This window comes from Myotis nattereri (genome assembly GCF_964212035.1).
Source record: "Myotis nattereri genome assembly, chromosome: 4".
In the NCBI taxonomy this organism is placed as follows: Eukaryota; Metazoa; Chordata; class Mammalia; order Chiroptera; family Vespertilionidae; genus Myotis; species Myotis nattereri.
In genome coordinates this window covers 951,115-977,918 of record NC_138079.1, presented here as the reverse complement: position 1 = coordinate 977,918, position 26,804 = coordinate 951,115, and the positions used below count along the sequence as shown (strand labels likewise).

At 54.9% G+C, this 26,804-nt stretch overlaps 1 protein-coding gene across 1 annotated transcript in view; it reads right to left on the bottom strand.

The window, feature by feature from the left end:
* SLC38A9 (solute carrier family 38 member 9) overlaps positions 1-26,804 on the bottom strand; it is a 46,169-nt gene that overhangs the window by 5,172 nt on the left and 14,193 nt on the right. Inside the window, exons 3-13 of the mRNA XM_081089691.1 lie at positions 19,662-19,794; positions 18,019-18,140; positions 17,379-17,442; positions 16,825-16,918; positions 15,160-15,330; positions 13,777-13,836; positions 12,366-12,557; positions 10,260-10,367; positions 6,388-6,494; positions 2,215-2,328; positions 707-855 (exon numbers count right to left, since the gene is read on the bottom strand). Coding sequence (XP_080945817.1) covers positions 707-855; positions 2,215-2,328; positions 6,388-6,494; positions 10,260-10,367; positions 12,366-12,557; positions 13,777-13,836; positions 15,160-15,330; positions 16,825-16,918; positions 17,379-17,442; positions 18,019-18,140; positions 19,662-19,794 — 1,314 coding nt within the window. The remainder of the gene's footprint in view (positions 1-706; positions 856-2,214; positions 2,329-6,387; positions 6,495-10,259; positions 10,368-12,365; positions 12,558-13,776; positions 13,837-15,159; positions 15,331-16,824; positions 16,919-17,378; positions 17,443-18,018; positions 18,141-19,661; positions 19,795-26,804) is intronic.

Below are 26,804 nucleotides of genomic sequence, written 5' to 3'. Positions count from 1 at the left end.
TTTAGAAGTTTATGGTTTATGACCAACACATTCAGAACGAGTTCCTTGTTTAACGGAGGACAGACCGCAGCCGCCCACCTCAAGGAAGAACTGATTTAGACCATTTGTTTGTTGGTTACTGCAAACATGATCTTTTTGGTCAAATTTTATCCAAAAGTTCTTTTAAGATAACGTATTCCCAATACACAGGGCAGGCCTCGGGACTGGTTAGTAGGATGGCTGTGATGAGTCTGAGCGAGCGAGCAGGGGACCCAGGGCCCACGGACGTCCCGGGAGCCTGAGCCTCACAGCTCCTCACCAGTGAGAGGCCGAGAGCGCGGTGACGCAGGCAAAGACCCTAAACTGACTCGGTGCCTCGCCTTCGACGGCAGCGGCCGCGTGTGAAAGCTCACGCCTGTGGTAACTGAGTGGACAGCAATCGCCTCATTCAAGGGAGGCCGCCCAGGGTCTCTGCCTCCAGCTTCCCGCGGCGTCCGGGTCAGTGCAGCTGCGTCAGGGGGTCACTGTCCCGGCACAGCCCTCACCCATCACCGGGAGGAGCCACCGGCACTGACTCTGCACAAGGAGTTCTATTGCCAAAGCTCCACAGGGAGAAGGGCCGCGACATGTCCTCAGTGACATTTCATCGGCAAAGGCCTGCAGAGGCGGCCGTCACTGGCCCCGCGGCCCGGCCCTGGGCGCCTGCTGGTGGGGGAGCCCTCCTCACCTGGGGTACGGGTCCCCGAACACGTGGCCCAGCAGCTGGACCCGAGCCAGGTAGCCCAGGAGCGGGTACACGGTCACCATCTGGAAGAGCAGGAAGATCCGCGCCACGAAGGACAGGACGTCAGTGCTGGGGAAGTTGTCCAGGAAGTTCTAGCCCAAGCGAGAGAGAGTCGTGTTAAAACCACGTTCGGCGCCCACGTTTGTGAGGTGGGATGCCTTATGCACCGTGAGCGCTGGGGCCACGAGGGGGCAGGGCCTGGCCACGGACTGTGCTATTCCCTTCAGCGAGCCGAGTCCAGGAACGGAAAGTGTTTAGCAACTTTTACAGAAATACCACACCCCCACGTTTTTATTCTACTTCATAAAAGTATCAGGCTGGCCCGGCCGGCGTGGCTCCGTGGTTGAGCATCGACCTATGAACCAGGAGGTCAGGGTTCGATTCCTGGTCAGGGCACAGGCCCGGGTTGTGGGCTCGATCCCCAGTGGGGGGTGTGCAGGAGGCAGCCGGTCCACGATTCTCTCTCATCATTGATGTTTCTATCTCTCTCTCCCTCTCCCTTCCTCTCTGACATCAATAAAATATATTTTAAAAAAGTATCAGCCTGCAGCTGATGTGGCATCAGGACAACAAAAGCCTTGCCCTCGCCCGCGGAGGAGCCTGCTCCCAAGGCCCCACGTGACCATCCGCGTGTATTCAATGGCAACTGAACCGAGGCTGTGGCTGCCCTGCCTGGGGCATGGCCGCCTCTCAGTGTGACCACAGAGCCAGGAGCACAGAGGAGGTGGAGCAGGCCTGTCCCCGTCACTGCTATTCACAGTCCATCACCAAAGAGAACAGGGTTTCTATTTCCTCTCATGACTCTTCTCCATGTTAGTCTGGCTTCTTAAAAAAGTAGCTAGTCACCCCCCCACCCCCGCCGCCTCAAACAAAACACCACGGACACTGCTGTTTGTGGCGACTGGCTTTACAGGGGTTGTTGCGTCAGGGAGTTTGCGGCAAACGCCTGGTAGCCAAAGGGTCTGGGGGGGAGGGACGTCCCAGGCTCATATCACAGCAGACACTCAAACCTGTCTTCTTACCAAATGAGACATGACCAACACAATCATGCTGAAGCCACCTTTACAACTCACCCGTGACGCTCATACCCGTGACGCTCACACCCGTGACGCTCACACCGTGACACTCACACCGTGACGCTCACACCGTGACGCTCACACCCGTGACGCTCTCACCCGTGACGCTCACACCCGTGACGCTCACACCCGTGACGCTCTCACCCGTGACGCTCTCACTCGTGACGCTCACACCCGTGACGCTCACACCCGTGACGCTCACACCGTGACACTCACACCCGTGACACTCACACCTGTGACACTCACATGCGTGTCGCTCACACCACACCTCCCACTGCACCCTCAGAGAAGCGCTGGCCCTGCGGGTGCTCAGTGGTCAGCGTCACTCACACTCCGAAGGGCGGGTCTGACCCCACGGAGGGTGCCAGGCCTCACCTGCTCGATGCAGTCCTTGGGCAGCGGCGGTGACGGGAAGGAAGCGAAGACCAGGACCCCGATGTACAGGTAGGTGAGCGTCACCAGCAGGTAGGCCACGGCCAGGTCCCTCACCTGTGGAGAGAGGACAGCAGCTCACAGTGCGGCTCTGCCTGCAGGAAGTGCGCCCCAACAGGACAGAGACTGGCACACACGAGGCCTACCTTTGGCTGTGCGCGCATGTGCATGTGTGTGTGTGTGCATGTGTGTACGTGTGAGCATGTGCTGCGTACATGTGTGTGCGTGTGTACATATCCCTTCTAGTCCCGTCTGTTCACAGAAAGGAAGTAAAACAGATCCACGGTGCCTGACAGTTAGTCTGACGTGTGGTCACTATTCTGGGGGATATACACAAAGCTACTGATGGGCAGACGTAGGAAGTTAACATAAATGGTGGTTTAAGATGAGAGAAATTCTGGCTGAAGTTCAAAAAGCAAATTGTTTACCAAATGATTAAGTTGTAACTAAAATAACGAAGCTAAGGGACTACCAGAGAGCAAGAATAAGCCACTTTCAGGACGACCCACAGAACTAGCATTTTCTCCGTTTGGTAAAGAGCCCACACCTTCAAAGCCTGTGCAGACCAGAGCCTGGTGCGGAACCGAAGGTGTTAGATAAGGAAGGGACGCTGAGAGCAGACGGTGAGCGGGCACCAAAGACAAGCTTCCTCCACAGCCAACAGCAGGAAGCTCACCGGCAGCTGTTCCAACAGCTGCCCACGTCACGCTGGGCCGGTCAACGAGTGCGCGCCGCGCAGGGTGGGCGGCACTCCTCCACGCGGCGCCCGCCTCCCGCCCCACGCACAGCGGGCAGCGAGCACGCGTCAGCGCCGTGGCTGCTGGACCCGCAGAGCGACCCGCAGGGCACGGGCCTGGCCCTCGCCCCCCACGGCCCGGCCGCCGCTCAGCCGCTCAGTGAGGAACGGGCCTGTTCACTTTTCATTTTAAACACCAACTGCTGTGAAAGCTAAGAAAGCAGATGAGGAAACACTGTCTAACGCAACGAGAGGACTGGCCACTTGGGATCAGGGGCCATTCCTGACAGCGGACACCTTTCCCGCTGGAATGGGCCAGGGAGACAGCACCCACGGCTCAGGGCCCGTGCAGGGGGCGCTGCTCACACACAGTCCCCGCGTCCCCCCCCCCCCCCCGCTCCCCCCCCCCCCGCCCCGGAGCTGATGAAAACCCTCCCCCGGGGCCTTCACTAACACGAGGGACGCTGAGCACAGACCGGCCTGACAGCAGCAGACACTCCTGCTGGCGGGCCGGACGTACACCCAGGCTCCTACCAGGAGGCAGAAGTAAGATACGAAGCCTTTCCACTTGTTTTTACGGAACTAAGCAGGGTACACACTGCATAAGGGTCAGCAAAGCACGCAGGCCGTCTGACTCAGTGGGCCGGGCTGTTCTCCGCCAGGAAAGCACGTCCACCTGTTTCAGGGAGAAGGCGTCGGCGGGCAGGTGGGGGCAGGGCTGAGGGCGGGGCCCTCCTCACGCACAGTCCTCACAGAGCAGCACCTCCCACGCCTTGCTGAGCCGTCATGCTCCCTCCTTCCACGCGGGCGTCTCATCTCAGTGTGCGCAGTCCGAGGCCCCTCCCAGGTGACCTGCCCGGAGCGCCTGTCGCTCGCTCTGGCGCCTTCATTCTTCCCATCAGGGCCCTCTCCTCTTCGTGCCGCAGCCTGGACAGCTTGGCACAGCCCCTGCCCCTCGGGCGCACCTGGCGGCCGTGCCACCCTCCCCACGGCTCCCCCACGCCGCTGCTCCCCAGTCTGTGTCCGACCCGGTCCACTCCAGCGCGTGCTTCTGTTTCCTCGCTGCGCCCTCACCTGTCTGCCCGCTCCCTCTTGAGTACGACGAGACCGCGTGAAAGCAGGCAGGGCGGAGAGGAGAGAAAGGCTGACGGAGGAGGCCCAGGTAGGGCTTTCCTGGGAGCTAACTCATTCAATCGCAGGAGGGAGTCCTGGCGAAAGCGAACGTGTCCTCGTTAGACAACTTAAAGGCCCCAGAGGAACCTGCGGGGACGCTCTCCTGCTCCCCAGGTCCCGTCTGCACGGTCGGGAGAGGCAGGGAGGAGGCCCAGCGCTGCCCCACCCCGGCCAGGAGGCGCTCCTCCTCCTCTGTCATATTTAATGATGACGAAGACCCTGAGGGCCAGTATCCAATCAGACTATGATTTCACAGGAAGGCAAGGTCATTTGAAGGTCACCAAGTTAGGAACTTTGGAAAATCCAGATTCACTCCACCCCAACTCCCTCACAGGTCATATGCCAGATGCATGTCCCCAGGTGACAGAAAAGATGAAGATCGATGAGCCTGACCTATGTTCTTGCCCACGGTTGACAGCTAACTTCCTTCCACTGAGGAAGATGTTTGCCGTCTGACGCCTCTGCCCGATGCTACCTGGAGCCTCCTCAGAACCCGAGGCCCGAGAGCGCTTCCTTCCTGTGTGGCTCAGCGACAGCGTGTGGACCTCGGCGAGAGCTTCATCGTACTTTGTTTACATGGTTAGAAGCCATCACCTTGAGCCCCACATCCGCAGACAAGGCCGCAGTAACTGGCTACCTTCTGCTCGCTCTGGGTTTCGTTTGCTTTTCTTTTTCCAGAGCCTTAAGGTAGAAGGTTAGGTTATTGACTGGAGATCTTTCTTCTCTTCTGATATAGGTGTTTACAGCTATACATTTCCCTCTAAGCACGGCTTACCTGCATCCTATAAATTCTGGTACGTTTTGTCTCAATTTCAGTAATCTCCAAGCATTTTCTATTTTTTCTTGTAATTTCTTCTCTGATCCGTTGGTTATTTAAGAATATAGGGTGTCCCAAAATTCACACAAGAATTGCAAATCTTTTTTTTTTTTTTAATATATTTTATTGATTTTTTACAGAGAGGAAGGGAGAGAGATAGTTAGAAACATCGATGAGAGAGAAACATCGATCAGCTGCCTCTTGCACATCTCCTACTGGGGATGTGCCCACAACCAAGGTACATGCCCTTGACCAGAATCGAACCTGGGACCCCTCAGTCCGCAGGCCGACGCTCTATCCACTGAGCCAAACCGGTTTCGGCATGAATTGCAAATCTTGTGTGAATTTTGGGACACCCTATACGTTGTTTAATATCTGTCAATTTCCTTCTGTTATTGATGTCTTCACTATGGTCAAAGAAATACTTGGTATGATTTCAATCCTTTCAAATTTACTGGGACTTGCTCGGTACATGGTCCATCTTGGTAAAGGTTCCACGTGTTGCTGTCTGAGAGGAGGCTTTTATAAATGCAATGAGACCATGAAGGCTGCTGGTGCTTTTCGTGTTTCCTGTGCCTTATTTCTCTTCTATTTGTCCTCTCGGTTACTCAGGGAGGAGTCCTAAATCTCCAGTTCTGAGAGCTGCTGCCTCATTATTGGGAAGTTCTGTCATAGGGTGCACACGTATGTAGGATTATTCTGTCTTCTTGATGAATCGATCCCCAAAGGTCATTATACAATGTTCCTCTCTATTTTGGCAATACTCCGCATTCTGAAGTCTACCTTGATATGAAAACAGCCGCTCTACCTTTCTTGTTTAGTGTCTTTATGGTACATCTTTCTATTTGAAGTAAGTTTCTTATAGGTAGCATAGGGGTAGATTTCTAAATCATTCTGACAATCCGTGTCTTTTGATTGCAATATTTAGACTATTTTTATTTAATGTAATTATCAGTGTTACTGGGGTTAAAGCTGTTGCCTTGCTGTGTGCTGTCTATCTGTCCCATCTAGTCTTCCTCTCCCTTTTCCTGTCTTTCAGATCACTTGGGTATTTTTAAAGCTTTCATCACCACGGCTGGCTATTAGCCTGGCCTCTGCTTTTAGTGCTTGCTCAGGCCGGAGCTGGCAAACTGTGCCCCTGTGAAATCGCAGCTGCTCGTTTGATAAATACAGTTTCCTTGAAACGCAGCCACCACCACTTGTTTACATGTTGCCCGTGGCTACTCGGGCCACAACAGGCTGGGGCAGGGAGGACAGAGACCACATGGCCCCCAAGGCCTGAAATATCTACCACCTGAATCTTCACAGGAAAAGTCTGCTGACATTGTCTGTGGCTTAAACTTAGAAGTTAAGACCCAGAAGCAAGCCTCCAGCCTCGGGAACTACTCACATTGTTTTCCTGGTTCTTGTTGTTCTTCAGGAGTGTGATGACACAGTTGTGGATAAAGAAAGCGAGGGTCAGCACACCCGTCAGCTGCGGGAACCGAGCTCTCATCTCTGGGAGAGGAAGAGGGGGAACCACATTAACACCCACAACTAGAAAACGAGCATACGTTTGACAAGGGAGGAAGAATACAAAAACCTCTTTACAAAGTTCCCCAAGGCTCTCGTTCTACTTGAGCAAGTGCCTGAAGAGGGAAAGGAGCAGCCCCTCGGGAGGGAGCCTCACACAGGGCCCCTGTCTGCGGCGCCTGGGCGGGGTGTGGCAGAGCAGATTCAAACGCAGGCTCTCAGGGACCCTCAAGTCCTCTCTCCTAATACTTTAATTTTCCAGAAAAAAAGTACCTTTAGAAAAGGAATCGTGGAGGGAGAACTGGTCACTTAACATTTCTTAATGGCTGACCTGCACAGCGTTGCTTAAAAATACCGAAATGATGCAAACGTCGGCAAGGCGGGAAATGGCCTCTGGAAGATGAGCTGTCAGGGACACGCCGGTGTGGGAACACGCTCTGGAGGACTGTACGTTACGGCGAGTGCTCACGACCCGAGCAGCACGTGTGGCAGGATCTTACTTTTACTTAAAACTGCGCGCGCGTGTGCAAGGAAAGACGGGAGGACTAGCCCAAAGCGCAGCTGGGGGTTATCTCTGGCGAATGGATTTATTTTAAAGTAACCCTTCCCCATGCTCTGAATTTTCTGCAGTGAACACAAAGCTACCCTGAAGGAGAGCAGTGAAGACGGCATCACCTCTACGGCAGCATTATGCTTATATGATTACAATCGGGCACCGATCTGGGAAAGAGGGTGAAATTATCATTTACATGTGACAGTATTTCAGATACTCAGTCTAGAGAAACAATTGAAAACTCTTTAGTGAGAATTCAAAGTCCCCGAATCGTGAAGGAAGGAAGGAATCACAAGAAATCAATGAACAAAACGGCCAGAGGAAGGCCACACCTTTCAATAGTTAAAGTGTAAATAGACTGACTTCTCCAAACACAGACACGCGAGGCTGCATGGATTAAAAAGACAAGACCCACGTGCCTGCAGGGACTTGCTGCAGCCTGAACAACACACATGGACGGACGGAAAGTGGGGGCGAGAGGGGAAATATTCCGAGGGGAGCCCACGACCACTGCTCAGGGAATTAAGGAACACAGATTCCTCGACAACGTGCTCTCCACGAGCCCCAAACGGACCATCATTTTCAAGCTGCTACTTTATTCGCTGGAGAAGACGTGTTAAGAAAGAAAGAAAGCGGGGGGGTGGGGGGGGGATACTTTAATCTGACCCAGGAGGCACATCTAGAATGCATAAGAACGCTTATCAATCAATTTAAAAAACAGAAAATTGGGCAAAAGACTTGAAGAGGCATAGACAATGTGGTAGGGCTTAGACTTTTAGGTGAAAATAACCTATTCTGAGCCTTGGTGACACTTCTGGTGTCTTGTAGCTGTCAGGCTGCCCCCACCCAGAGTTGCAGGCTGTGGTGTCTGCCCTCCCCGGGGCCCTGGGATTTGACGGTGGCTTGTGGGGGAGCCCTTCACACAGAGAAAGTCATGCTCTTCATTTCGTCTTCTCCATGGAGTATGTTTAGCTGGGTACTGGGCCACCTGAGTGATGCTCTGGTTTTATCTTTCTTCTTCCCTCCCCCACATATCTGTCCATCCAAGCGTCCACGATCCAGTCACTCTGGGGAAGTTAGCTGCATCTCCCACTTTTCTCTGAATCCTTATTTCTACTGTGTACACTTCTGACCGCGCGGAAGGGCATTTAACGAACGTTCCCAGGAAAACGGGCAGATGCTCTTCACGGCGAGCAAAGCGGGAGCCGGGAGGGACGGCCGCGGCTGCCTCGGGTGACACGGCCGCTCCGTCCCAGGCTTCCACACGACACCACCAGTCCCCCTGCCCCCGCCCCCCACGCCGATGGGGCCTGTGCCTCTGGCTGCCATCGCTGCGCGGTCCCCGTCACGCTCCTTGGACATGGCAGCCACCCTCAGTCTCAACGACAGCTTCCTGCCATAACTGCTTCCACGCCGGAGGCTGAGCTTTGCTCTGTGTCTCCTGGGGGGGGCGCGGGCGGGGGCCTGAGATCCGCCGACCAGAATCCCGGCTCTACACTCCGCGCTGTTCTAGTTTTGATTTCCAAGACAGAACTCCCTCCTTCCCTCTTTCCTTCCTCAATATCCAAACGTCTCATGGATGACAGGTTGAGGGTGTAATTTTGGGGAGTTTTCTTGTCCTCTTGCCCAGGGAGACTAGTCAAGGCTCCCATCGTCCAGGGAGGTTGGCAGCGTGACCGAGTTCTTTTTGGTAGAAGCGAGAGGAGGCGGCCAGGTCCCCGCTTTCCTCCGGCAGCAGAGCGGACATGCTCACGGTGGGGGGTGGGGGGTGGGGGGTGGGGGGTGGTAACAGGCAGGCAGGTCTCCGGAGCTTCGGGCCGATCGATCGAGGGGACTGGAGCTACCGTTTCTGAGACAGAAGGGCCGGGTAAGCGGGTGGGGTCGGGGGAGGGCGGAGACAGGCACTCGGTTTGTGTCCGTGCTCAGTCTGAGACACCAGTGGGCAGCAGGCGGGGGATGAGATGGACGTCAGCGGAGAGCTCGGGGCTGGAACACAAGACTGAGACGAGTCGCCATGGAGACGAGGTAAAGCCAGGGGACTAGGAGGCGTTGCTGAGGGAACAGGGCGGAGAGAGAAGAGGTCTGAGTGCTAAACCCTGGGTAAGTCCATCACTGAGGTAGAAACATGAGAAGGCGCCGCTTTGTCGGAGAATCCGAGAGGACGGGGTTCCGAGGGGAGGGGAGACCCCGCTTTAAGGTGGAGGGGGGACCGGCTGTGCGGGTCGGCGCTGAAGGGAAGGAGCCGACCGCGAACCCCGTCTCCTTCCTCGTCGTCAGGACGCTCTAGCCCAGGGTGGGACCCTTCTTTCTGCCAAGAGCCACGGGATTGATGACATCGTTTGTGGCCACACCACACGCCCCTCAGCTGCTCTGCTTGGTCACCAGTTACCTCACCTAACATCAGGGCAGGGCCAGACCACGTGATGTCCTGGGCCCCCTGTGGCCCCGGCCAGACGCTCCCACCCCTGCTTAGAGCTGTCTCCTCGCTCAGCACGACCCACCTCGGCCTCGCGGTGCTTTTATCGTGTCCAAACCCTCGCATTTGGGTGAAACTTAAGAAACTGCCAAGTTATAACCACGAGGAAGAAAGGAGGGCGGGCACACGTAACAGGAACATCGGCCTGAGAGACAGCGATGGGAGCCCCACGGGATCCACGGTGCGACGAGCAGTGCTATCCATGCATGTGCATCACGGACCACGTCTCAAGTCCCTGAAATGCCAGGGCGACGTTTGCTCGGCGATGTCTGGACAACGCGACCTCGACTTTCTGACTGCGTGGTCCCCTGAACACAGGCCCCCGGCACAGGTGACAAAGGCCCGTGCCCCCTCACCGGGAAGAGCACAGTGATTTCAGCCGGACTCAAATTCTCGCCCGAGGGCGTGTGTGCTGGTTTCAGAGAGGAGAGGGAGGAAGGGGAGGAGAAACACTAACCGCTGCCTTCCCCACGGGCCCTGACCTGGATCCAACCTGCAGCCCAGGCAGGCGCCCTGGCGGCACTCGCACCCGCCACCTTCGGGTGCAGGACGATGCCCCAAACAATGGAGCCACCAGCCAGGGCCCCCGGGACTTGTTTCCGCTTAACAGCATCCATGACAACGCTCAGCGTAAGCAAGACGCTCCTCGTCTTAGAAGAGCAACAGTCCAAGGAGTGAACCTAAAAATCCGTTATCAATTCTTTACTTTAGAAAAGCTCACCTGGTACAAAAAACTCTGTTGGCGTAAACCAGTGAAATTCCAAATGAAACCCCAAGCGAGCGGCCTTCAGGGTGACGAGGAAAGTCAGGTAGACGATGGCCACTGTGCCTGTGAGGGAGACGTCAGAGCCACTCAGCATCCTGTCATGTCTGCAGGTGTTTCATCCGGATTCTCGGCAAAGACGGGACATTATCACCGTCGCCGAGTCCCATCACGCCCGGGTGGGAGCTAAGGCAGGAGCGGGCGTGGCGAGTTAGCAGAAGACAGAGCGAAAGTGATGCAGGAGGCCCAGGAGAACCCGAGGAAGGGCCTGACATCGCTGATCGCCCGCTGCCCGGCGCCCACTGCCCAGCGCACGCCTGAGCTGAGCTTAGCGGAGGCCACAGACTCCATCACAACACTGCCAGGTGACACAGGAGGACAGACAGCAGAAAAGGGACTCGTTCTTCGTGCTGGAAGGTTCGGGCATCGACTGGCTGGGAACGTCAGTCACGACATCCCGTGCAAGGCGAGGGGCCGAGAGCCCGGGGGCACTGCCTGGGCCTGGGGGAGGATATGATAGGAGCTGCTTGCTGGGGGAGATGGGCCATCCACCGCATCAGACAGAGGGGCGGGGCTTCCAACGTCTCAGCCTGGGAGTCGGAGAGTCGCTCCCGGGAAGGAATTAGGTCCAGTCATAATGGAGCTGATTCCAGGAGGTTTCTAGGGAAATCAGGTGCTAATTTCTCTCAAAAAGTAGCTTTAAAAGAAAAGCACCAAGAAAAATGGCAGAGGCAGACTGTCCTTAAGGAGGCAGAAAGCATCAGCCTGGTGAGAAGGCTGGCAACTGCTCTGCCCAGCTGAGCGCATTCTCCTCTAAGTTCACTGCTCACTGTCAAAGACCTGGTCCTCGGAAGTCGGTGGGCGAGTCAGGAAGCCACAGATGAGCCACTAAGGCCACTGTGGGCTTGGAGGGGGGCTGCCAGGGAGGCTGCAGACACGAGGCCCCAGCTGGCAGGACAAGACTGTTCATTTTCTGGGTCTGAGCATGTGTCCTGCTGAGGCCGAGAGGTAAGAGGGACAGCCTTCCCTCGTCCGTCCGTCTGCTGGGAACCCGAGAGCCACCTGCTCAGCGTGATGTGAGTCTAAGGAGTTTATACTCCAGGCTGCCTACCGGGGTCGGACATACAGGGAGGTGAGATGCTATGCTCTAGCTAGTCATCACCTCCTTATGATGGCACCCTTGTCTAGTTAGCCAGCTCAGAGCTGGCACCTGGGTGCCTGTGTCACCTTAAGGCTGTAAGAGAAGACACGGGCAGATGGCATTCAGTGATTTCAGAAGCGCATGCGAGACAGGCGCCAGGAGGAAGGCTGCCCCTCTAGGAGGCAAACGTGTTCTAGGAAGAAAAAGTGCCAGGAAGCGCTAAGGCAGACAGACCTGAGGAGTGAGCAGAGATGACACCCAGGTGGAAAGTCAGGTGACGAGTATGCGCTACACTCTTAACGAGGAATGTGGAGAGCCACTCCATGTCCTCCCTCAGTGAGCGCTAACGCTGCCAGCCTTCGGAACTGAGCCCCCCCCCCCCCAAATTTGTCTACCTCCTCCCTCCCTCCCCCCACACACAGAGGGAGTGGGGAAGCGCTGCTCAGGGAGGGCAGTGGAGGGCCAGCGACTTGCCTTGGGAGGGACCTAGATTTGAAACCGTCATCATCGTTTCCTCTGTGCCAAGCCCTAGCCAGTGTGGCTCAGTGGATTGAAGGTCGACCCTTGGACTGAAGGGTCCCGGGTTCGATTCCACTCAAGGGCACATACCTTGGTTGCAGGCTTGATCCCCAGCTCCAGTGGGAGGTGTGTGCAGGAGGCAACCAGTTGATGTTTCTCTCTCTGTCTTTCCCTCTCTCTTCCCCTCTCTCTAAAAATCAATGGAAACATATCCTGGGGTGAGTGAGGATCAACAAAAAAACGAAACAAAACAAAGAGCAAGCCCCAGAGCAGGGAACTGTGAGCCTGAATAATTAACTAGAGGATGAGCCGGGGCAGCCCCACCCCCCCGCCCCCCACCCCCCGCCCAGGCACCTCCACGGGGCACAGGAGGCTCCCTGCACCCGCCTCGCACCTCAGCTCACCCAGGACATTGAACTTGGAGAAGAAGGACGGCGACTTGAAGTTGAGCAGCGGCAGGAGCAGCCCTACGAGGTAGAAGGGCACCGTCTGGGACTTGTCCCACCACCTCTCAAACTGCTGCAGGCCCGTGGCGTTGGCGGAGAAGATGGCAGAGCCATTGTTGGGACGGCCGCTGCCGGCGCTCGGGCAGGTCACTGCAACGGGAAGGTGTCGGTCAGGAGAGCGCGGGGAGCAGACAGGACCCCCGGAGGCGCACACGGGCCCAGCCTCAGCCTGCACCCCAACACCCCGTCCCTCCTCTCTGGGAAAGACGGAGGCTTATCCTTAGATACTATAAGCCTCTTACCTAGACACAATGGAGGGGAAGAATGTTAGAGAATGTGCAGGCACACCCCTCATTTCTACTGGGAACTATGAGATACTCCCCCAAGCCCCGTTGACTCCACGGCCAGAGAGCAGATACTGGGACCAAAGGCGTTGGGCGGGGGCATCTGATCGGCTCCAGCATCTGAGCTCGTGTGTGTAATGACCTCAGGGACGCTGCTCAGGGTGGCTGTGCTGCGATTGCCCCCACGGCCAAAGGACAGTGAAGTCATCTCTGGTTTTGGAATAAAAATCGGACATCGCTGAAGTAGCTGTCACGGTACTGCCAACACCTAATCATTGGTCAGAGCGTAGGAATCCTGAATTCCAGGAATCCAGAGTCATTCTCCTGGAATTTATCCCACTTCATGGCAGCCGGGAGCCCAGACGTTATCCAGGGAACGGGAAAGTGAGCTATTTTCCTAGCACTGACGACGTGGCAACTTCTGTCCGCGGATGGGACCCAGCCCACCCTGCCCCGGGCTCAGCGGCTCCCCTGAAGGCCGCCCCGGGGAGAACACAGCCGTGAGACGTTCAGGGAGCCGTCCTCAGCGCCACCCGCAGGAAGCGCAGGCGCACCGCCAGTCCATGCGTGTTCACTGCTGCTCACCTTCAGGAAGGGAGTTACTCCACAGAATACAGGCGTGTGCGCCTTAGTATCAGTGACTGAGCACCCAGTGCCTAAAGCTGAGTCAGCAAACTGAGAAGGTGCCCCGGACCAAACCCGGGACAGGGGTCCAGGCGCGTGAAACACGTGCTGAGTGTTCACAGGCAAACACGGGCCGGCAACGTGGCCACGCTGTGAGCTGTACACAGGCCCTGCGCGTCCCTCACCTCACATCAGCACAACCTGGCGTGGAGCTGGCTTTCTTGCGCTTTTTTAAAACACACTGATGGCCAATAATTTGATAGTGGCCCAGTTAACACAGTGGTAATGGTTTTGTGATCATCATTTACCTAAAACGAAGTCATAATTTCTACCTTAAATCTATTTTGAAGCAAAGTGGGGAATGAAAAAACAAGCTAAACGTTAAGTTTCACACTACTTACCAGGGTTGCTATCATTGGTACTCAGTGCAGCATCTGTGTCATTAATATGATGAATAAAATCTGAAAATTAAGGAAAAACACAGTTCGATAATCCTGAATGAGATGCTAAACTGATCACTGCTAAAGCCTTTTATCTGTCACGACCTGTTAAAGTCATGTGGGGGGGGGGGGGGCAGCACTGCTGACCACGGAACCAGACCCCCTCAGCCACACAGCGTGGCCACTCGGCCTCCTCCCACAGGCGAGTCCCTGGCGTCCCTGTCCTGCTGTGAAAACAGCACTTGACCGAGGTTCTTAAACATCTGCCAGAGGCTGAATCTAGGTAAGAGCCCGGATAAAGATCATGCGTGCGCCTCCCCCTCTGCTCTCGCTGACGCATGTAAGCTGGTCACACCTTACAGAAGGGTCTAAAGTCTGCAAAAGGGAAAGTCAACACAAGGGACTTTGATCTGGAAAATCACTTGAAGTTCACACAGCACAGCAGTTGCTCTCACAGACCAGGCCACGTGGTCCTGAGCGCCCACGGCGCCCCGTGCACCCCGAGCCCGCAGGCGAGGACCATGGGAGGGCCGGGCAGGGCGGGCAGGGCCTGAGAGGCTGGCTTGTTCTGCGTGGTGCTAACCTTGTATAACCCAGGAAGCACTAATAAGCCTGTTTGATTAAAGCTTGAGAGAGGAGGTAAAGATGTTAGATCCGATCTCAAGGTCATAAAGTAGGTTAAACACGTGACTGGTTCGCCCCCATCGCACGCGTGTCAGGGCAGAAGGAAAGGAGCTTCGTGCTCTGGGCTTTCACAGCCTCTCCAGGGGTTGCCAGTGACCCGAGATGAGAAGCTGTGGATCTTCGTGGCGGTCCCGACGCCCACGCCACGCAGGCCAGGAGCCAGGAGCCAGGAAAGCCCTGACAAGTGCCCCAGGCTGCACAGCATCTCCCCACGCTCAGCCCAGGAGCCTGTGCACAGCACTGTTTCCTGACTGAGACCCTAATGCTCTGAAGACCAGTGACTGGAGTTTGCTTCCCCGAGACTCTACACGTCTAATTCTTTAGTAACAGAACCTGTGAACTCCACGAGCTGGGTCGTACTAAAATCTCGTGGGAGAGATGGAAACAGTGCTTAAAGTAGCTGCTGGAGTTTAATATGTTTTATATTAATTAGAGAATTGGAAGGAACATAATTGATTCAAAAATTAGTTTTTGCCAATGAGCATACACATTATAGTTGAGATGATAACCACAGAAAACAAGCTGAATCAAGTGTATTTTCTAGAATTACACATGATACTTTTCTTTATTTACTCCAAGCCCAGAATTTACGGTGGAAACTGAGCCATGACAGGAGTTATTGTACCGCAGGAACGGAAAGCACGTGTGGTGGGTACTTACTAAACATGAACTTCCCGGTGTTGAACAGGAAGTTAGACATGAGCACCCAGTACACAATCATGGCTCCAACGAGCGACACGAGGGAGAACAGCAGGCTGGACCACTGCCCGAAGGCGCCAAAGTAGTGCCTGCAGACGTCGGGGAACTCCCAGGCCGCGGTGTCCACCGACGCTGAGGGAAGAGGAGGAGGATAAAATCAGGTGCCAGTCCCACAGTCCACACTCATCATCTGTTCCCCCAGATGAACTCAGAATGTTTAGGAAAAGACGGTGGGTGTTACAGCACCCGACAGCAGATCATAGTAAGAAATAACAGAAACGAGAACATAGAACAAACACATAAAAATAAATGTAGGTCAACGGAAGAGGACAGACACTCTGAGGAACAGAGAACGGTGTAGTAACAGTGTCACCCATAAAAGCACACGATAAGCCCCGGCTGGACAACATCCTTAGTAAAGGGACAGAGGCATCCTGTTTAGATAATAAGGAGAACAGTTTTCTTGGGTGATACTTTAAACCACACATGCCAATTTAAGCTTCACACAACTGAGTTAAGAATTGAAAATATTAGCCTGGCCGGTGTGGCTCAGTGGTCAAGCGTGACCCATGAACCAGGAGGTCATGGTTCGACTCCTGGTCAGGGCACATGCCTGGGTTGCAGGCTTGATCTCTAGTAGGGGATGTGCAGGAGGCAGCGATCAATGATTCTCTCTCATCATTGATGTTTCTCTCTCTCTCTCTCTCTCTCTCTCTCTCTCTCTCTCTCTCTCTCCCTCTCCCTTCCTCTCTCTGAAATCAATAAAAAAAGCACCTTTAAAAAAGGATTTTAAAAATTAAATTATAGAAAAGTTAGAAGACAGTGTAGAAACAGAACATGAATTACATGTTCTACCAACTGAATTACAATGGACAAGATGGGCAGATATAAACAAACCCACGTAATAAAAAAGCCATTCATACACTGATGGGAAAAAATTGACAAGAAGTAATAGATGAAGGGCTAATGGCTACATCAGATAAAGAACCTGGCAGAGCTACAAGAGCACCGAGGGACTTGTGGGTAAAGGGCAGGGATATGAATAATACAATGAAGGGAAAACACACCACTGCTCATGAGACAGAAAACGGGGCGGTGCGGGCTGCTGACTCATCCTGGCTAAGAGCCAAGTGAATAATGTGAGCCCGTTCAGGGCCGTTACTTTACACAATCCAAGACGGTGTCTCCCTGGTCCGGGGTGTAGAGAGGTGAGGGGAGGAAGTGTGTGGGGTAATTTTTAGAATTCGCTGTAAAGGACACACTGCTCCCATCTTCATACTTTTCTAGTTACAATTTCTACTTTTAGGGGAGACCACCATTGAGGCCTTTCGGTCGGGATGGGTCAGAACAAGTCACCGTTAACGGAAGCAGCATCATCGCTTTCTAAGTTTAGTTCCTGCAAAGACCTCAGTTTACCAGCGCGACTCTTCCTGCTACGGACCTAACTCCAAGTGAGTGTGTTCTGCAGAGAACTCGCGGCCTCTCTGACCGCCAAGGGCAGCCCTAGGTCAGCCCAAGGCCAGGAGCAGAGCAGCAAGCTCCAGGCGCCAACGGGAGGCACAGGCTGGCGGCCCCCTCCATAGGACGGCTACACCTGCCCGCCTGTCCTCACTGGGCTGCGCTTACGTATGGTGGCTGGTGACCGCAGCACCCGGTAGCAGCAGTACAGGGTCAGCAGGCCCATCAGCAGGATGACGCACACCCCGGTCGTGAATCCCGCCTGTGGGAAATAAAATGCGTTAGACCAGTGGTTCTCAACCTTCTGGCCCTTTAAATACAGTTCCTCATATTGTGACCCAACCATAAAATTACTTTCGTGGCTACTTCATCACTGTCATGTTGCTGCTGTGATGAACCGTCATGTAAATATCTGATATGCAGGACGGTCTTAGTGACCCCTGTGAAAGGGCCGTTCGACCGCCAAAGGGGTCGCGACCCACAGGTTGAGAACCGCTGCGTCAGAGCGAACACTCATGCTGCCATGTGACGCTGCCCCAAGTAATTATGATAAAAACCTGGTAAACGATGACGATGAAAACATTCTGCTTCAGGTAAAATTAAGTATTATCATCTACTGTCTTTTAAAAAATTGATGTGGACTTATTAAAACCTCTACTGCAAGCCTTCCCACATAGAAAGAAAAGGAATTCAGGCTGAAATCAGCTGACAAAGGACATTACCTGCTTTATGCCCCAAGGGATACTGAGTATCGAGGTCCCCATCATGGTGTTCCAGATCATGAAACTGAAAACACAGCGACAGCGGGGGAGGGGGCTGACTCCTCAAACACCTTCATTAGAGAAAAGCCCTCGGCCGCTCCCGCACCGCTCAGTGCTGCGGGGACAGCGGGGGGAGGGGAGCCGCTCCCGCACCGCTCAGTGCTGCGTGCTCAGTGCTGCGGGGACAGCGGGGGGAGGGGAGCGGCTCCCGCACCGCTCAGTGCTGCGTGCTCAGTGCTGCGGGGACAGCGGGGGGAGGGGAGCCGCTCCCGCACCGCTCAGTGCTGTGCTCAGTGCTGCGGGGACAGCGGGGGGAGGGGAGCCGCTCCCGCACCGCTCAGTGCTGTGCTCAGTGCTGCGGGGACAGCGGGGGGAGGGGAGCCGCTCCCGCACCGCTCAGTGCTGTGCTCAGTGCTGCGGGGACAGCGGGGGGAGGGGAGCCGCTCCCGCACCGCTCAGTGCTGTGCTCAGTGCTGCGGGGACAGCGGGGGGAGGGGAGCCGCTCCCGCACCGCTCAGTGCTGTGCTCAGTGCTGCGGGACAGCGGGGTTAGGGGAGCAGCTCCCGCACGCGCTCAGTGCGGCGGACAGCAGGCGACTCACATGGTCACGAGGCTGGTGTTCTTCCCGGACCCCTCGGGGCAGCTCTGGAGTTTGTACGCGGAGCCCAGCGGGCTGTACACGTAGCGCTCCTCCGGGGCCGGGACCACGTGGTCCGGGGCAACCTGCGAAGCGGACACACTGAGGCCGCACAGCCGCAGGGCTCTCCCCACGTCAGCGCACACGGCCAAGCGTCACGGGCCAACGACAGAACCTCCCGATGCACACACTCCGCTCTCCTTCAAACAGGGTGACACCTACAGGGGCGCGCAGTGAGGACCGACACGGAGACCTTCCATCGGAAAGGAGGCGAGGCCCAGCTCTTCAGTTTCGGGGAGAGGAGAGGGGGCTCCAGGTGAGCCCTGGCCTCCCCTGGGGGAACGTGAGGAAAGAGGGTGATGGACTCCTAGTGGGGTGTCGGCCCGAGGCGGGGAGGGGACGCCCTCCGTTAGGGATGCAGGAGTCGCCAGCAGAGGAGGAATACTGTGGTGGCTGAAGGACAGGGTGGGCCAGAGCAGCTAAGGAAAAGGCCACGCACGGGTTCTGAAGGAGGGAGGATGCAGACCAGAGGGAGGGCCTGCAGAGGTGAAGGGAGAGGGGAGGATGGACGGGGGCTCTCACCAGAGCCCACCCCCTGCGTCCACGTCCTCCCAATGCGGCCTCCCCTTTCCGAGGAAAAGTCGTTTCCTGATGGGATTCAGCCCCCCCGCCCCCCCGCCCCGAACAGTCCTTTGGAAACGGATTCTTGAAAATGATGATGGATAAACACATTCATTGAAAAGGGCTGTATCGATGGCTAATTTTAGACCACGTGCTTGGACACCTGTCATCCCACAGCCCGTTCACTGGCTCCCGGGGGTGTGTGCTCACTCAGTTTCCAGCGAACCACACAGCCCGGGGGGCCCGGCTGCCTCCACAGGCAGAGCCTGGAGGCGTCCGGCCAGACCTGAAGATACTGGCTGCTTCCCGCTCCCGGAGGCTGACATAATCCTGGTATGAAACCACGACTTATCGCCACCACGAATGGAAAGGCCTCGGGGAGGAACAAGTGAAAAGCTGGGGAAATCGTCTCCTCCAGAATGTTCTGGAAGCCCCTCCTTTGGCTACTCAGAAGGTCTTAATCCCTCCAACGCTTAGAGTGAGCTATGCACGTGAGTACTGGCCCAGCCCTGCCCCTCGGCAAGTCCACAGAACGCTGCTCCCTCCTCCACTTTTATTGTTACTTATAAAAAGCACCGTCTTTTCTCCCGGAAAGTCTCCGCTTTTCTCTAAGCTTTGCAGTTTCTGAATATCTCAAATGTGCTACTTCTTATAGACAAACAAGTCACTTAAAGCAAGTATTTTTGATCCTAAACTAGCAATAGGGACCTTAGGAGATTGAGAGTCAGCAGCCCATGGCCCGTGGGCCCCCAGCACGGGGTGAGCAGCCTCCCCTACAGCAAACTCCCGGCTGCTGTCGACACGGAGAGGCTGTCCGAGTGCCAGGCCCCGCAGGAAGGAGCCAGCGGGAGGGGCGGCGTGTACCAGCGAACCCGTCGGACTTTCCGTGACGCCACCCTTGGAACGTGCCCAGCGAGGTCCAGCCCCGGAGCCGCCCGGTGCTGCTCACGTTCATCGACTCGGCCCAGGCGGGGACGCGGCCTTACCAGCGCCTGGTCCGCGGGGGCCGCGAGCCGGCTGTAGTAGTGAATCCTCTTGTTCATGGCCGAGGCGCGGTCGCTGACCCGCTGCAGGACGCCACTCACGCTGACGATGTGGGTGGGCTCCACGTGGAAAGGCCTGAGGAGGGAAGGCACTTGACAAAGAACATCCTGGAGGCTGAAGACGAGGGCGTCCTGCCCTCCATGGAAAGGCCTCGGGCCAGGGAGACGGAGGCGCCGGGCAAGGCTCCCTCCCACGCGGGCAGGAAGCGCACAAAGGGAGCCTTCTCCAGCCCCTGCGCTTCCGCCCACGACGCCAGGCCGCTGAGCTGCCTTTTTAAGCTTGAGACATTCAGCAAGAGGAGGCAGAACACAGCTCCAAGCCACTATTGCAAAGAAACAGAGCAGCTGTCAGTTTTCAACAATCAAACTCAGACCAGCCTGGGCTTCTCCCACAGCTGCTGGCGCCGAGTCAGAGAACGATGGACAAGAAGGTCCCTGTGCTCCTTCCTCCTTTGTGGCTGGGTCGCCCCGGACCAGGCTGAGTGACCCACCGTCCCCCGCACGGCTGGCCCCGGGGACCGGCCAATGGGACATCCAGACGCCAGCTCTCACTTGTGCCGAGTTCTACTTTGCTTGGAATTCGGTGATGCACCCTAGTGTGCGAGCTCCTCCTCATACCCTGTCCCCAAAACTCAGGTTCTGCGTTTCAATAATCACTTCAGCGCCTCCCCGAAACCCCCGTCTGCTCTCTAACGGTCCAGGGGTCCCCTTACCCCAAGGAGGCCAGGCAGAGGCACGGAAGGACTCCCTCCTCTGCAGACGCCCAGGCCCCAGGGCACCACGACCTGCACCCCGCGCTGTCAGGAACTTGCCATCTCAGGAGGGAAAGGCCGCCAGGGCTTTTGTCGTTGGTTCCGTGTGACTGCTCTGCACTCACAGCTCTGAGGGAAGCTTAAGACGCGTAGAACGGACTCACCTCTGAAGACACTGCTGATCTGGTGGGAAACACTCGGGACCCTAGGACTAAAGTCTGATTCCTGCTGTTTTAGAGAAACAGTGGGATAGCTGCGAGGCGCAGTCTAGTCTCTCGTTAGCACAGAATCTCTGAGTCTTTCTTTTATTATTTATTCCCCACCAGAGCCCTTGGATACGGAGGGTATGTTCTACTTTAACCCAACACACATCGAGGCAGAGCCCTCACCAGTGCAAACGCATGGGTACCGAGACCGCCTGACCTGCTCTCCAAACTGGGCAGAGAAGCGAAGTGAAGCGAGTGGTTTCCATAAACCTCACGTGGACAGGAGGAGAAAGGGCCAGAGGCGGAATACGCCGGCCCTGCTTACACATGAGTAGCCTGAGAAGGCCCCCCCGCCCCCCCGCATCGTGCCGTCCTGTGTAATTTAGACTAGGGCTGACACTCAGCAGTTCTAAGCAGCAATGCAGAAACAGGATGTCGGCCCGGCTGGCGTGGCTCGGTGGTTGAGCATCCACCCATGAACCAAGAGGTCGCTGGTTTGATTCCTGGTCAGGGCACATGCTTGGATTGCAGGCTCAATCCCTGCAATCCAGGCATGTGCCCTGGATTGAGCACATGGGGCGTGCAGGAGGCAGCCGATCGATGATGTTTCTCTCTCATGGATGTTTCTACCTCTCACTCCCTTCCCCTCTCTCTAAAAATCAAAAGAAACATTTTAAAAAACGTATGTCCGGGAGACGTGTAATCACCCTGGGAGGTCGCATCCTACGGGGCTTCCTTGTTCTGCAGCAATGACACCCCAAAGTTCAAGAGGAATTACAGCTTCGATGTCGCCTTAGAGCGGGGACGGAGACCCGCCCTGGCGCACCACCAGGACCAAGGAGCGCGGCACCGACACGGGGACAGGGACGTCCCACGGGCCGCCGTTGCTGAGCCGCGGTGGAGTCAGGTCCGCCTGGGCTGCGGGCAGGGGTCGGGGGCGCTGCCTTGCTGGCTGCCCAGCACCCACCCAGGTGCTACCTCTACCCGCTCAGCGGGCTCGGGCATCTGAGCGGGAACGACTCGGAAAGTTTCCTTTTCCAACAGTTTCCATCGAGATGCTCTGTGCCTGTTCAAACAAATATCTGGGCATCTTTTCAAAACAGATTCTCTAAAAATATACAACTCCGCATATTTTAACGGAATGATTAGAAACAGATGCTTAGAGCTTCATCTCACAGAGCAAATACAGAACTTATATTTCTAAACTGAACTTGCGTTGGATTTGAAAACACTTTTACAATGAATCGTTCTACCCGGAGGACACTGTTCGGAAGACGCACTCGAGGTGTGGGCTTTCGTTTGCCCAGGCTCACAGGACTGCTTCCTCCCGTTTGCCCAGGCTCAGGACTGCTTCCTCCCGTTTGCCCAGGCTCACAGGACTGCTTCCTCCACGCTACTTCCCACCTGCAGTGAGCCCGGCTGCCCCACTGCACAGAAGGCATGGGATTCACTAGACGTGACATTCGTCTCGCATTCTATTTATTTGCAGATGCGCTACAGAAAAAAGGCGTTTAACCTTCAGCAAGATTTAAAAAATAGTTTAGCTCATGACTCAAAATCCCACATTTTCATTTAACATCCTTATAAACGAAGGAACCTTACTTCTCCCCGGCGCCTCTTCTAGGTTCCACTGCTTGAATTCCTGAAGCGTTTTTGGCTCTTGCACCTGCCTCCCCCCTCCTGCCAACCAGGCTGCTGCTCTGAAGTTTAGGAACAAGCGTGGCCCCGGGAAGGGCACCCTCCGAGGAAGGCCCTAGTCTGAAGCCGCCCTTGTGCATGGCTGACGTCCAGGCCCCCAGACACCTGCCGACGGGGCCGTGTGTTAAAAAAAAAAAAAAAAAAAGAGCCCTAACTGGTTTGGCTCAGTGGATAGAGCTTCGGCCTGTGGACTGAAGGGTCCCGGATTCAATTCCTGTCAAGGGCATGGTTGCGGGCACATCCCCAGTGGGGGGTGTGCAGGAGGCAGCTGATCGATGTTTCTCTCTCATTGATGTTTCTAACTCTCTATCCCTCTTCCTTCCTCTCTGTAAAAAATCAATAAAATATATTTTTTTAAAAATGAGAAGGGGATCAAGAATTCAAAAAATATCAGGCCAATAAACACGCACCAAAATGGCCATGTGCTCGCTGCTCCTGCTGGGGCCCTGCGGGTCTGCCAGCGGCTCTCGGGCGGCAGGAGGAGCTGAGCAAGCGTCGTCCCCGTCCCCGCTGAGGGACGCCCTGGGACCCGGGCCGCCTCTGATGCCCACGACATCCTGGCTGAGAGCGCTGCTCGGCGCCTCGACCCACACACTGTCCCCAGAGGCCCAGCCGCCCCCGGCTCTTCTGTTTCTATTGGTTCTCAAATCCGTCTACTTTCCGTAGGCTTAGCATTATCCTCGTGCACACGGCCTGCCCTCCAGCCACTGACATAGGAACTGAGCGACCCCACGGAGGGTGGGAATTCACCAGCGATTTCAACAGACACTTTGAGGTGAGTGTTGAATGAGACCGACGCGGAATTCACATGCGTCTGAATTACTGTGTGGCACAGGTAAACGCTTTTCAAAAATGAAGGCATATTCATTACTGATAACATTATAAAGTGAAATCCAAAGTTTTAATGCACTGTTAATAAGAGGTAATTTATCAAGGTTAATTATGACAACTTACAATTTTAAAATGTGCATTTTCATGGTTCATGATGGACGTTAAGTACACATAATCTCAAATGCACAGGCACACGCGTGTGGACAGGCAGCCGCATTCTTACAGGCTGTTCCCATCGCTCTGAGCTGCAAGGGAGGCTGACAAAACGCGAGTGCAGACGGCGCAGGCTCCTGACCGTGGAGAGACAGGCTGCTGCTTCGCTATGGGTGCACACCTTCATCACCGCGTGTGGACAGGAACTTCCCTGACCGTGCATCTCCGGCCCATAACTCTTAGCTACATACAGACTGAAAAAACGCTGAGCTAACAATGAATTTCAAATTCTCTTAATGCAAGCCATGCCTTCACATTTTGGTTTTAAAAATATGTGTAAGTTGTTTTAATTCTACTATCATGAAAACAAATACTCTCTTTTCTTACGGCTACAAAGTGACGGGCAAGAGAAAGGCGAGGGTTCTGGTGCTGTGTTCTTGCTATCAGCCTCGCACGAGGCTAAAGGATAATGGAAACGCCAGGGACACGTGGGTCCAGTTCAGCAGCACCTGCAGGTAACACCAACCGACAGGTCAGCTCCCGGCCACCACAGAGCAGTGGCCCAGCACTTGGACGTCAGCTCGTCAGCCCATCGGGGAGGCAGCCCCGCACGGGGGACGGGCCAGTGACACTCAACAAAGAAAGGCCGGATGTGGGAAAACTCCCCAGAGGGCACGTTCCCCAAGCGGCTCCTCCCTCAGCCCCTGGACAAGAACGTCAGACAGATCACAGGCGGTCTTGACCTCAATACAGTAAGTTACGATGACCGAGTATGCTGAAATAAAGGGCTTATCTTAATTCTAAGTGAAGGGTCAGCTTCCGCCTGCAGTATCGTGCCAATTATTACTCCCCTACACAAATCTATCAGAAGAATTTCTGGGAAAAGTAGCATTTCAAGTTTCATAACCTAACTACCCCATTTTTAAAATAATTGCCAGAGAAAAGAAGAATGCCAGGCCAGCATTTGAACTAAAACTTCCTTTCCTAAAAAACCTGGAAAGGTAATGAAAACGGTCAAGAGTTCAGTAAGTCTGTGTAGAGAGGTCAGTGTTACTTGTAATATATACGTGTGATTCTTCCAATGAACACGAAGACTGCTTTCTTCACTATCTGACTCCAGTTAGACGCATTGAAAACAGAATAAAACGTAGCTGCTCTTTAAATGGCCCCAGAGAGCCAGAGCCCTTTCCCGCCTCTCCCATCGCTAGGGGAGCCGTAGGAATCTCCCGGCAGCTCTCCGGCCGGGAGCGGGAGCCGGGAAGTCTGCCTTGCCCCTGGGGACACAGCAGCAAAGGCCACCAAAGGGTCCCCCAGGTGACCAGGGCTCGCTCTGCAGCCAGGTGGCTGACACTGCAGCCGCCGGACCAGCACCCCTTGCTGGCAGGACTCCCGTGACTGGCAGACCCATCCCAGAACCACAGAACAGGCCAAGGAGGCCACAGTCCAGCTGCCACCTGTGTGGTAGGGGCAGGGGCCTGACAAAAAAGAATTACTGAGTAGACTGAGGGGCAGGGGCCATGGGAAAGAAAAATGGCTAATTACCTCACTAGAAAAGCAATGTGTTATGATTGAACCCAGGCAGATGTGACCCTGCTCATAAATTTTATGTAAACTTTTTACCCTGCCAGTACCAGGAACGGCTAATGACCCGCTTTGCAGTTTTTTTCTTTTTTTAAAAAAAATACTTTGTAGTGTTGCAGATAAAAGGTCTTGCTGTACTCTTGGTCAGCACTGCAAGCTGTGGGCTCTTATGGGAAGGACACAGCTAGCAGTCAGCTGGTCAGCTTAATAAAGGCTCTTAAAATTTAAATTCTGAGTCGGTGGTCTATCTCGCTGAGCTAACCCATAACATTTGGAGGCCCGCAGCGAGATCCCCGGCAGGGGTGAGAGGGACCCCTTATTTAGGGCAGGAGGCTCTCCCCCGGCAGGGAGGAGAGGGACCCCTTATTTAGGGCAGGAGGCTCTCCCCCGGCAGGGAGGAGAGGGACCCCCTATTTAAGGCAGGAGGCTCTCCCCCAGCAGGGGTGAGAGGGACCCCCTATTTAAGGCAGGAGGCTCTCCCCCACTTGTCGCCGGGCACTCAGCGAGATACCCCACACCTGTGGACAACGATTACCAAGGAGGCCTCCAGTCCACCCAAAAACTTTCAATTCGGAAACCGAGCCACCTGGACTCTCGAGAGAGGTAAGGACCGGTCGTTAAACAGGAACTGGGACGTCCCACGGAAGGACCTATACGGAGGGCTGGACGCAGCGGTACTCCTGGTCCTGACCCACGGCCACGACGGTGGCCGGGGTCCCTGGTTTGTGTGGCTGTAGGCTGCACTGGGTTTGTCTGTCTGGTATTTGTTTGTTTTGGTGTTTATTGCCAAAAAGTTGTCTGCTTCTGTGTGTACCCTGCTGCAATGTTTTTTGAAAATTTTCAGGACTTCAAGGAGCAAGCTGCAGGTTCCGGGCAACCTTAGGTTGCATTTGGCTCGTTTGTTTTGTCTCTGTTCTTTGTTGTCTTTGTCTTTGTCAAATGGGATAGGGTCAGTCATCTTCGTCGGCCCCCTAACAATCAGGCCCACTCCGGGTGAGTGGAAGGGGAGCTTGATCACCTCCCGGGAAGCTATAGAGCTCCCTCAGGAATTGGGAAATTGTTAGGAATTAAATGGATTGTTTAAACTCTGAATGAATGTCTGGTGAAAGTATGTGAGTGTGGAGGGAGGGGGCCTGCCCTCTCCTCTCCTTTGTGTGGCTCCATGACTCCAGTCAGGCGGGCATCTGCATGAGGATCTATAAAAACAGGTCACCCCCTCCCTTGTCTGTCTCTCGCCACCAATCATCATGGGATCGGGACAAAGTTTGTGTGGGACTAGCCAAATTGCTACAGAGAAGGGGGACTGGATACAGCTCCAGCCTGGGCTAGGCTACTAAGAAAGTGTAAATCATTACTGGTCTGTGTGAAGTAAAGGCTACTTTGATTTATTCTACTTTCTATTGATAAGCTTGGCTGAACGTTTGGGCTGGCCCCTTTATGGTCTTTCAAAAGCCTCTTGCAGCTGCGAGAATTATTTTTTTTCTCAGAGTCTTTTGCTCACTATTAAAGGGGAATCAGCCCACTTAGCTAATAAAGATTTCTATCAGTTGCTCTAACCTAGGTTGTAAATTTACTGTATTAAACTGAAGTTCTAGGGTAGATTTAAAGGTTATAATGTTAATGCTTTTGATTTACAGCGATTCTGTAAACGGGAGTGGCCCACTTTCCAGGAGGGGTGGCCGGATGCAGGGTCTTTTGATCTGACCACTGCCTGCCAGGTCCATTATGTCATATACGGCCGCCCAGGGCATCCTGATCAAATTCCTTACATTCAGGTTTGGATTGACATATTGTCCAAGAAACCCCGGTAGATAAGGGCTTGCCTCTCGAGGGGAAAATTGGGACAGAGACAGACAATTTTTTTG